This window comes from Numenius arquata, chromosome 1, assembly GCF_964106895.1.
Source record: "Numenius arquata chromosome 1, bNumArq3.hap1.1, whole genome shotgun sequence".
Taxonomy (NCBI): domain Eukaryota; kingdom Metazoa; phylum Chordata; class Aves; order Charadriiformes; family Scolopacidae; genus Numenius; species Numenius arquata.
In genome coordinates, this window is record NC_133576.1 from 32,289,323 (window position 1) to 32,301,926 (window position 12,604).

Consider the following 12,604-nt stretch of genomic DNA (forward strand, 5'->3'; position numbering starts at 1 on the left):
CCCCCTCGAGCAAGGCACCGGGGCACTTAGCAACCCAACTGCTCCTGCTACTACTCTGAGTTAAGTGAGGTTAAAGTTGATTCAGGTATAAGCCCCAAGGGGCTGCAATTACAACTTAGATGTACCAGACACATCCCTAACTTCTTCACGGGTTGGAGGCAGCTTTCTCCCAGCAGTCTCAGCAGCTACAAGCGGGATGTGATCTCCTCCCCTTCCCTCCCCTGCTCCTTTGATGGTGAGATCACACAACAGCACCCATCAATCCTGCACCTCTTCGCCTACACAGCTACTGCTGCCAATATCTGACAAGGCCTTGTTTTCCTCCAAGTCTACAGTCTAAAAGCCTAGCTGAAACTTCAGCCTCCTCAGCTATCTTTGAAGCTTCCACTCCCCCAGACTGAGGGAGCATATTGGGGACACCCAAAATGCATTATCCTACCAGTGAATGTCTACTGAACCGAGGAGACAGGAGTTGCTGAGACTACCAAGCATTACTCAGATGACCTTGGTTTACCGTTCATCTATAGGAACTGGTGGAAATCATGGGTCTTTGAGTTGCTTGGGGAAACATGGCCAGCCCAAGCCTTCTGCTGGTGCAGCAAACCCAGCTCCTGCACCCCCTTTTCTGTTGGAAAAGTCCCCAAGGAAAACTATGGTGACCCCTTTCTATTCACCCATGCTATAAGATACATAAAAAAAAAAAAAAAAAAATGCTTAAAGAGCCTTTGGTCCTCAGGTTTAAAGGCTGTAAATGTGGACAGGGCAGATTTTAAAGACGACCTTTTTTCCCTAGGGAGGGGTAACAGCCGTGATATTGGAGAATTTCACATAGGAGACTGCAGCCTTCTTAGCAGCTGACTAAAGAGCTTTCAGGTAGCATGCCCTACCCTCTCTCAAGGGCCTCATCGTCATGTTACACGCTGCTTGAGATTGCAACGCCTACAAGAGGTAAGATTCTTCCATGAACAGCATGTCCTAAACTTAAGTTTTTGTGTATTATAGTTTACTGACGTCTGTGAGAATGGTAATACCCTTTCATTAACATCACCTAAAAAGAAAGCTAAATAATTAACTGGTCAAGCTGTTAACGTTTTAACTTAAATGTTTTATAAAACTTCAAAAACTAAATGTTCAAAAGTATATATTATAACAATAGACTACCATAGAATAAATACATAGGTAAGCACACTCCTAGACTCCAATATTACCTTTTGTTAGGGTTAGACTCTCCTCCCTACTTTTCATCTCAACTTTGTTCTGATGAAGTTTTTCCAACCAGATTATTTCACATCCATTCAAGCTGCATTTTTCTGTGGAGCCCTTCAAGTAAATTACAGCCCTGTATTTACTCCGGGGACCATCTATTATTCTATATTGTATATATTTCCTAGCTATATACATGTTGTTTCAAGAAAAATAATCAATTAAGACTTTAAGAGACATTTAATGGATGGAACAAATACCATCTTTTTAATATTTCTGCTGGGTTGACTCATATAAAAAGAATTCAGTTCCACTGTCAATCCAAAATATACTTTATCTCGTTAATGATTATTCTATGAGACATCGGAATTGTCATTGGGCCACTTATAAATGCAATATTAAAGACAAACAAAATTTTATTTTTATATTATACTTCAGACAATGACATTTAAAATGATATTAGATTTGTGTGAAGGTTTTAAAATATAAATCTTCTTTGTACAGCCCATTAATATATTACGCTTCACCCAAATAACATAAAAATATATCTTTAAATCGCTCTGTTATTTCTCATATAAACCAGGGGGAATGTTTTATATCGGATACTGCCAAATATTTGTGTTCCCTACAAGAAGGTATCCCCCAGGGGGGTAAAACAGAATAGTGGTGCATTTTCCAGCTGGCAGCCAGGAGAAGTCCCTTTCAGCAGGGACTGCACTGGAAAGACAGGAAACTGATCCCAGGCAGGGAGCAGAGGACGAGAGGGGAACAACAGCTCGCTCTGTCTTGGCAAGCCAGCAATCTGGGAAAAGGATCTCCGAAACCAAACCTGAAAGGAAAAGAGCAAAATGCCCCATCTCTCCTCTCTGCTATGCAACCATGAGATGGACAGAAACAGCAGTTTTGTCATGTCATTGGCTCTCAATGGTGAAAATTGTCAAAATTAAGCAGAGTGTAGCTTTCATTATCCATGCAAGCCAACTACTTAGCTGTTTGCTGATAGGATAGGGGACTATCAGTGAAATTAGAGGCTACAGAGAACATTTTTTTTTTTTTCAGGGGAGTAAAAAGTTCAGCAAAACTTATGGTTGCCAATAATGCATATAATTTAGAAGACCTGGATTTTGTCCTCCTCCTCCCCATGAGAAATAAGGGCTGCAAATGGAGTTAACACTGACAGTGTTAACAGGAAAGCAGAGCTGCATGGCTCTTCCCCAGCCAGCAATTCTTTTAAGGTGTCTCAGCTTTGACCGCAATTTTCAGTTACTCCCATCCCAGGCTGATATTGCCAGATGTTACAAATCACAGCACAGGTGGGGATTGAGGAAAAGGGCAGAGGAGGATTTCTCGGACGTGTCCCGCTATCCATTACAGAACATGACAAAACCACAATTTTATCCTCAGTGCAACCTGAAAAATTATTCTAAAACCAGGTTTTCTGCAGTGAAAGGGTAGTGCATTAAATCATGCATCAGTTGTTCAGAGAGTAATAAATATTGGCAGAATATGGATTCTTTTCCCTGGCTGTAGGAAGAGGCCAACACATTTTTCATTAAAATCTATCCCATCTTTGAGTGGAAGCCTGATGTGCTGCTTTAGCACAGTTGGTATTCTTCTGCAGGGGAAGCAGGTTAGCACTAAAGAGACAATTCGCTCATCCGCTTCACAAACTTTCTACTATTTTCCTCCCCAAATATATCTACTAAGCTTTCTTAATGGCACTACTCCAAGAGGCATTTTGGCTCTCCCCTTTTAAGCAGGGAAGTGACAGGAATGCGCTGTTAAGATGACTCATGCAGTACTTGCATGGCCTATGAAAATCAGCCTTTTGTATAAAACCCTAGAAAAACCCCTTAATCGTAACTAGTAACTCACAACTATGGCTAAGGATTCTGAGGAAGGCATTTATCAAGAGCAGGGCAAGGAAGAAAAATAGATTTTACACCACTATTCTGGCAGGACCACAAACAAGATTTAAAAATAACAATAAAAATTTTGGAAGCACTAAAAAATACATTTCAGTGCACTTCAATTATTAACACTGACACAGGTTTTCCAATATGACGAGCTAATACCTTGGACGGACTGCTCCATTTCTTAAAAGTTATTCTTAAAATTTCACAAAACATATTAAACATTCAAAAAAAAAAAAGTACACTGTCTCTATGCTCAGGCTTCCAAAAAATAAGGATTATTTTACAGGGAGGGAGGAAACGCAGCATTACCATCACCTAGGCTGTACGCTTACACTTTATGTTATACCAAAAACTTGCAGATCCAAGTAAGACTCTGATCAAAGAGTACTCATAACTTAATCTGATGCATACAGAAATGTCTTGTACAAATTACAACCTTTCTAGTTTCCTTGTGACAATCTATTGTAAAGCAAATTTTATCTACATGTATTTTAAATAACATCACCAGAAAAATAAAAAGTTTATCAAATGAAAACGTGTTTCAATTAGACCATGCTTTTCTAAAATCATGCTCAATTTATACAGTAGTCAAGTTCATACTCATTTTTTTTCTTTTTTTTTTTTTTTTTTTTTTTTTAAAACAAAGATTCAAAACCACTGATTGTAAACTCATTGAGGAGGCTGTAGTTTATTCTGGCTCTTTTTTGATTGTTAGCACTTTTTCCAGAAGTCCATGCACTTCTCCATTCACACCATGTTGATGAGAGATCTTACTCCCCATATGGCTGTTGTAAGGGCTTCTTAAGTTACTAAAAGGAGTTTTAAGCTCTGCATCGGATGTCAACTCCTCTTTGATTGTAACATGAGTTGAACTATCAGTAAATGAAGGTTCATTCCAGATTTCTTTGTCATGTGCTTCTTGGCTACTAACAGAGTTGCCGCCTTTCTGTAACATGTAGTACAATATTGGATTGGTTTTGGTCAGTCTCGGAGAGTCTTTTTCATAATCACTCTTGTCCATACCTGTGATCACCCATCTGATGGGCCCTTTTTCACTGGGCACGGGACACATGCTAAACTGGTCGGACTCAAGTCTAGATACTGTACTTCCCATATGTTCAGGGAAGGGGGAACCAGCAGGACTTTTGACTGCTAAGGGATACTGAAATGTTCTATGGTCTACACAGTTGTTCTGCTGCACAGGGCTTCCCATTAATGCACCTACTGAAGAAATGCTGAATTCAGGTTTATTAATTGTTGCACTGGTTTTGTTTCCTTTTTTCTTGCCCTCTGTTAGTAGGTTATTCCTATGTTGTGACAGATCTCTCTCACAGTTTTCTGAGAGAAGCAGCTGTTTCAACACATTAAAGCCTTTACTATCTCTAGACCAACTCCTATTTTCACTGTCGTTATTTGAACCGTGACTTACAGCATATTTAAATTCAGCATCACTTCTGCCGAATTTCAGTTCTTGCTGGTTCAGCAAAGGCCCGTACAGTGCCTCGGTAGGGGAAGCGTGATTGTTTGCAGCATCAGACACATTACTTTTCATCTTTTTTAATGGATTTTCCAAAGGCTCGGCATGAAGCTTCCTCTTCTTCGGTACTGTGCAAAGACTCTTTGATTCAAGGTGTGTCAGGTCATTGTTTCGGTGACTCCTGTCCAGCTCGTCTGCAGGGTAACTGTCTTGACTCTGTCTCAGCAACCTACTTAGCAGGCCGTTTTTGGAAAAAGAGAAATCTTGAGGCGAAAGAGGCTCAGATTTCAACTCCTCAGATGCTGGAGAAGCAGCTGTGTTTCTCTGCAGTGAATGGACAAATCCTTGAAATTTGTTACCCTTGCACTCTCTCACTTGTTGTGTATTTGAATTATAAGGAACATTTGATTCTTCAGATGGTTCAGTTTTTATTTTCACCGTCAATATTTGCTCATTCAAAGCCTTATCTGTCTGTTCTGGAGAACTTTCATCTCTTAAAAGCATCCTCTCTTTCTTTTCACTTTTACCTTTATTGGGAGTTCCGAGAAGCAGCTGAAGGACAGTGCGCCTTTCAAGGAGATTTTCTATTTCCGAACCTGGAAGTCCTTGTTCAGCGGGTGCAGGCTGACAACTGAATATTTTGCTATTTTCTTCATGTGTACTCAATTTATTCGTAAGCAGAGGGCTGCTCAATCTATCAATCAAGCCTACAGGTTTATCTGTGTTCCCTGCTAGCAGCTGTTTGCCGGCTCTTTGTTCTTCACTTGACATGGAAGTCTGCATGCCGCACTGAGCGAGGTTCTGCAACAGCTTGCTGGCACTGAAAGCCGAAGAGTTCTGGGGACTATCGTTCCTGTTCAGCTTGGCTCCTTGAATTTCTTTGCTTTTAGAAAGGTCTATCAAATGTTTAGATGCGGGATTCACCAGCCTGTCTGGCTGGATGCTGCAGGCATACGGTGGCGAGCTACGCTTGATGGTTAACGATTGGTGCGAGAGATTTATAGGAGAGTCTGCTTTTGTAGAAGCCAGCAAAGGTGGAGTGCTTAACGGAGTCATTCGATTTGCACTGGGACTGTCAGTAACAGGAGTCCTTTTACCAGTCTGTACAGTGAATTTTGCCACATCAGCTGCACTGTGTGGTCCCTGAGGGTCATTACTCTTGTCTACCTTTTCTTCACTCTTATGCCCGAGTAACAGCTGAAGCAGCGTTACTTTCTGGTGGGGATTCAGCTTAGAAGCCTTCGGAGTGTCTTTGTCTTCCTTGTTCTCTGGAGAGGAAACTTTTGGATCCCAGTTATGAAGCAAGGACTGAGTCAGGTTATCCAGTGATGCAGGCGGACCTGCATCTGGTTTGTCTGTCCTCTGTTTAAAGGATAAGTCTATAGGAAGACAGTTAGAATGGGAGCTTTCATCATCACTGCTGTCATCTGTAAAACTAGGGTTGTTGTCTGAATACTCATCAATAGTTGTTGGTGTGCTGCTGTCTTCAAAAATGCTGGCTCTCTCACTCTGTTCGTGCCCTTTTACATGTTTGGTGGTATCCTGGCTTTTCAGCAGATGCAAGAGCAAACTGTTGCTGGGACAGGTTTTCAGGTTGCTCCTTTCCAAAGTACTTTTGTATCCCACATTTTTGGGAGGCGAATGTATGATTCCCACCGAGCTCTGAAACGGTGCCATATTGCTTTTGCTAGATACGGTTTTGGTTGATGATCCTGTTTGACCATTGAGATGGCTTGTCATTCCTTTTGCTAAACCAAATTGGCCAATATCTTTCTGAGCACTTTCTTGTAATCTGGCCATAGCTGCAAGTCTCTCACTTGCTATTTGATTTGCATTTTGTGCTTTTAAAGCATGTTCCCTGGAGTACTGCTGCAAGTGAGCTTCACTTGAAAGGAGTAAAGCTAGCTGGCTGCATGCTACGCTGGGCTTTGGCGAGGCAGCAGGACTAGATCGTTTCTCTACCATGCTTGCAACAGCTTGCAATCTTGCAGCACACGACAGTGGCTCATTTATCACTTTAGGTCCGCTCTGCACCGCATGAGGAGATTCTATAAACCTCTCCTTAGGCAGGTTCTTTGTTATATCAGGCAGGCTGTTGTCCAGCTTCTGATCTTTTGCTTTGCTCTTCTTCAGTAGAGTCTTCAGGTGACTGGATGCGACACCATAGCACCTTAAATCTTTCTCCACTTGTAAAGAATCATGGCTAAGGGAATACCCTTGCTCCTTAAGGCTCTGCCTAATCTGCTGTGACAGAGCAACACTCTGCAGCCTAGAGCTGAATGACTGAAGCAAAGAGGCAAGTAATGTGCTATCCTGTTTGCCTTTAGGCACATTTTCAACCATGCCAGCTAACAAAGCTTCCTTTTTTCCATCTAAATCCACAATGGAATCAGACAACCGCCTTCTCTTTGCTGCATTCCAGTCTTCAGAAGACTGCAACAGTCTTGCTTTTTTGAGGTGCAGCATGCCAGATCCCTGATACGTATTTGTGTTAAGAACTGGACCATTACTTTGACAGCTGGGAAATATATTTCCAGAAATCTTAAAGTTTTGATCCTCTCCACTATGCCCAGTAGACTTTTTGTCAACTGCAGTACCTGAGCCTCCTGCTGCTTGATGCATTAGTAATCCCTCTAGGTAAGTTAGAACAACAGAATCCTGGTGCATCTCAGAGCCAAGCTCTTCTCCATGAGTCATGTTCAATAAAAGTTTCCAAAAGGGCTCTGGTTCTATTTACTTTAAAGACTAGTTTTGCCGTAGCTAAATCGAGATGCAGAGTTAAGAAATAATGGGTAGGTGTCTATAGTGTTTTCTCACAGACTTTCAGAAACAATACAAAAATGTCATATTCCAAGCAGGCTTTTTCCAGTGTATACTGTTTGATGACCCAGGTTTCCAATCATATCAATCTGCTGATATCTTAGAGTATTTCTGAAAGATGTCTAGGAGGAGCACTCAAAACATGGTTCCACAGTAACAAAGTTCCATTAAATATTTGCCGCCTTCTTTCTCCAGGAAGTCAGCTTGTTTTTCATCTTTTTCCATCTCCACCAAGTACATAAAATTCCTAAGTGAAAAAAACAAAAACAAAACAAAAAACAAGTGGTCAAGAAAGAAAAGATTTAGGATAAGATCTAATTGCATAAAACTACTTTTTTTTTTTTTTTTTTAAAAAAAAAAGACCCACACATTGTCTTAGACAGACACTCAGGATACATAAGCAATAACCACATTCCAGAAGAAATTAGAAGTCAAGTAATGGACAAAGTACCTCGTAACTAATTTACAGAACTTATGAAAACAGTTCTGAGAGAATATTTTATACAAAAATTAAGCTTAACTACCCTAAGTATAGCTACTACAAGTGTTCATGGAATTTCTTTATCCTACAGCTGAAAATAAGGAATAGCAGCCATGAAAGGAAAATCTTAAGGCACTCTAGTTTTAAAAAATTACATTTGATATTATTTCACAGTTGCATCAACCTTTCTTCTTATTATGTAAATACACAGGACATGCAGACTATCGCTCTAAAAGAGAATTGATGGGAAAAGACACGCCTAAAGTCACTGTTCAGGTTCATGTTGAATCTGTTTTCTAATAACAGAAGAGGTAGCATCATATACGAGTACATTTTTGTTTGGCAGGTAGATGACATCACTAAAAGTAGAACCCAAGTTGCCACTGCTGCCCAGTACTATCTAGTAAAGCAAGATCTAGTATGATAGCACAACAGGGAGGAAATCTGTTGTTCTTACAACTTCCAACTAACACAAGTCATTAGAATAGTCACATGATAGGAGTGGTGAAATGGTTGTTTATGTTCCTGATACAATATAAACCCTGACATAAAAATCCTCCGCTGGAGGATTTTTACCTTTACATTCTTGCCATGTATTACACACACAATGGTAAAAAAAAAAAAACCATCCAGGTCTTCCTTGAAATCTTGTTATTTTCAAAGAATGTAGAAGATCTCTACTCAATACCTCCTTGGATGAGGCAGCGTGCTATAAAAAGCTGTTTGAAAAAGCACAACAATGACGCTTATGCTTGATGCATCTCTTCAATTTTAGTTATATTACCGGTCAACGATAACATGAACAGTTCAGACAGTCCACACAGTTCAATATTGAGATCATTACACCACACATGCCTATTCCTTCACTCATTCAATCCTAAATGGGCATAAATATTCAACACGAGCAAAGCCAAGTGTCTTTCCACATGTCTAACTCTGCAATTTCCTTTCACAGACTAAAAACCCATTGAAAACTTGTATTTACAAGTTTTAAAAGGATGTACACAGATGAAAACCTTGCCTCCTTAAAGTGAATGAGTATTTTATGATTGATTTCCCAGAGGCTATTTTTTAATTCAAAAGCTACAGGCAATGAGAAGTCAGAAAAACATCAGATCTGAAATAAAGTAAAAAAATCAGAAGAACAACTACATAGCCATAACGTTAACAGCCCATACATCCCCCTGCGCAAATACTCCCTTACTAGGTTTTAAGTTATTCAGAGAAACTCTAAAAACTGAGCTATCACAAAAAACCCAAAATAATACCAGCAATGCATTGTAGTGTAAATGTGTACATCCACGTATCTAAATATGAAATGAAAAGTCTGTATCTATTGCTGGGGTCTCAGTACTTGTCTCAAGTACATGTCTACATTAACCAGCGTTTACATAACTACCTGCAGAAGGCACAGTGTTCACTCAAATACGTAACGACAACGTAAATGTGGATTTATCTAATTAAAAATTACTGATCATCTTACTGTTCCTTCAAAATGTGTGTACCTCTGGGTGGGCGTTTGCAGTTTCAACCCAAAACAGACTAAAATCAGAAATAACAAATCTTTGGGGAAAAAAAAAACCAAAACAACAAACCCAAGGTTTCCAATGAATATAACAAGTATCCAGCAACTGCAACATCAATACAGCTAGACGTTTTTCCTCAAATATTTGGGAATGCACTTTATCCGGAAAATACAGTTTTCCAGCTTCCAAAAATAAACCGTTTATCTGCATGCACATTTTCATATTTCAAAAGGGAATTAAGCTGACAGCATGCTGTTCTTAAAAAGGAGTGAGTAGCATTTTATACCTTGTGTTTTGTGTTTAAGAGAATTGAAATTTTTTCAAGATTTCTTACTGTCTGATAAAAGCAAACCTTGCAGGTCACCTTTAAGATAAAGTCTCAAACAAATGCACTATTAAGCCAATATTCAGTAAAACTTGACTCATTACAGCTCCGGGTAATTAAAAGATGACAATGCATTTACGCAAATCCTTCGGGTACTCAAAAAGCCTGTTGCAGATGACGATACTTGTAGCCAGTACAGTTTACATCAATAGCTACTCTAAGAAGTGTTTTGCCACTTTTTTTTTTTTAAATTACCCAGTGCTAAGAAAATATTGATAATTTCACTGAAATCGGGTTGATGAAAAGGAGCCTTCATTAAAGAGAATGAAATATGAAAAGCACTTAACACATAAGGAATGGGACACCAGCAATCCTTCTAAAAAGCCTTTTCTGATCTAGTGCTGCAACAGGTAATACAGCGTTATAAAGCCTTACATGACCTAATATGCAATACACAAGTGTGATGAAGTCATCTGTCAAGAACTGAAATTGCATTTTAAAAAAATGTCTTTAAACCTACACCTTATTTGTGATGGAAAGTCAAGTCGTAAATTTCAGGGTTTGAATGCAATAACTAAGCATTTCCAGCAAGTTCTGAACCAAGTACACTTTTCTTCCACTATCAGAATGTGGTCATGTGGAAACCAAACCAGCTTTGGAAATTAATGTTTAGCTGCACGCTAAGGTAACTATTCAGCAACCTTTTAAAACATATAGACCATACCAGAGAATTTCCCTGGACCCACTGAAATGTTAATAACTTTTTTTCACTATTAGATATTACTCTGGAAATTAGCAGAGGCGAGGAAAGAAAAAACGAACATGAAGAAAAAAGGCAGAAGGAAGAGAAAGGAGAAGCCCTACATCAATACATCTCATATTTCCCGATAAAGGCCGAAGTAACCTGATTGCAATGAGCCTCTAACATTAACCTCTGATGTCTATGAATCCCTAGACCTAAAAATTATTTTAAACCATTGTGACAAAATCAATCAATAAATTAAAGTTGACATGCTTTACTGACCATGTAACTACTGTATATGCACTACTTTTGGTTGTTTCAACTATTTTCTCCCAGACCTCTGTATCCTAACAAATAAATAAAACACTTGCTTTGCAGAGAGTGTTTTCAGAACCTCCCTGAACAGGCACCGACCACAGCTCATTAAGCCATGCTTGCCTACACAGAACTAAAGCAGCAGCAGCAGGATTCGCGGCACAAACGTAACCTGGGGAGACGCTCCCCCAGTGGAGCATACCATGGGAAATCAGTCCTACAGCCTTTTAAAACGTGCCTAGGGAGAAACTGTTGGCAGAACAGGGAAGATAAGAGACTATTAAAATGTACACTGAACTACAGAAACTGTGTATGCCCAGAATATTAATTCTACTTTTGCAGTTGTTGGAGTTTTTCTTTGTTGCAAACTACAGATATACTTAGCCATCATAAAGATCTTAAAAGAATGATAATAATAAACTTTAAGATCCTTTGCTTACCATAAAGTATTACTGCTGCAAAAGATAATGACATTTAAGAACTCATCTTATAATAGGTCAAACCATAACAACATCCGAGCCAATGGCTTTTTAATCCTGAATATATATTTATTTTTTATAAAGAACTATTCAAATTAACAAATGCCTCAGCTCTAAAACCTAATTGGAGACTCTAAACAAGCAGCAGCCTCCTAGTTAACAAAACAGATAATCAGCTGTTACCGTTTAAGAAATTAAGAACAGTTCACAATGTAAACTAGCAAAATTATATCCATAGACATTTTTCCAATATCCCAGACTAGTATTTCTAGTTAAATCCTTTTGCTAAACAGAACAGAGAACCACGGTAACTTAACAACACTAGACTAGTATTATTTGAGTAGACTACACAATCTAATGGAGATAACTCATAAAACTTCATATTATCAAGGTGTCTTCTTCTGCAGTCTTAATTCAAGATCTTATGAAAAAATCTGATAGAAACTATTAAGGTATTTGTTTAGGAGAGCGGCAATGGCTAGCAGATTGCCCACATGAACACTTAGTAAAAGAGAGATTATCCAAACTCATGCACATTGCTAGAATGATTAATAGAGGTTGAGATGTGTATATGTATACACAGATAAAACATTTTTATTAACTGTATTTCAGAGTTCTTTAATGACTATTAAATTCCTGTAGTAATCTATGTTCCATTTTTGAGTCGAGTCAAAGCATGAATTTGTAGAGCTGAAATCAAACTGGTCTGTGAAATTAAAATCTTTGGTTATTTAATAAATTCAGTCTTCTAATGGTTAGAAACTACTGGAAGAGCCAGAAAAAAAAATGTCTCTCACTTGCTCACTGCCTTCCTGTTCTCATATTCCCAAATGTAAAGCCTACAGCCCACCACATCAACCAATGGCTCAGACAGTCATTTTAATTATTACAGATTTGAGGAATGCAGTACGGTGATTACAGTGGCAGCTTGGGATCCAGGGGTCCAATTACTCGCTGTGCTGCAGACAGGCTGTCTGATTTCTGGTTTTACTTTTCTGTACCCTGTTTTCCCAGACGGAGTAATAGTAGATGCAAACTTCAGAAAGATAATTGACTATAAATATATTAAAGGCTGTGCATTGCTCAACAGCTCCAGGAATAGTACTGCTAAAGCACCTAAAACATAGGATTTTAAATGATTCCCCATCCTTACAGCTGTCTGCGGTGAAATGCTGCAGAGCACGATGAAATTAAGGTCTCCAAAAAAATTCCTAGATGCACTGGAAACTGCAGCAGAATCTTGCAGTGACCTAAAATGACTCTGGAAAATAAGACTAGCTGTCCCAGAATTATTTTGTTGTTAAACTCAATTTGTACTAC

At 39.0% G+C, this 12,604-nt stretch overlaps 1 protein-coding gene across 2 annotated transcripts in view; it reads right to left on the reverse strand.

The window, feature by feature from the left end:
• Positions 1–1,454: 1,454 nt before the first annotated feature.
• Positions 1,455–12,604, reverse strand: part of NRIP1 (nuclear receptor interacting protein 1) — a 79,606-nt gene continuing 68,456 nt past the window's right edge. For both annotated transcript variants that reach the window (XM_074147972.1, XM_074147964.1), the window contains one exon: positions 1,455–7,663. In XM_074147972.1, the coding sequence (XP_074004073.1) occupies positions 3,808–7,293 (3,486 nt within the window). In that variant the 5' untranslated portion in view covers positions 7,294–7,663 and the 3' untranslated portion in view covers positions 1,455–3,807. The remainder of the gene's footprint in view (positions 7,664–12,604) is intronic.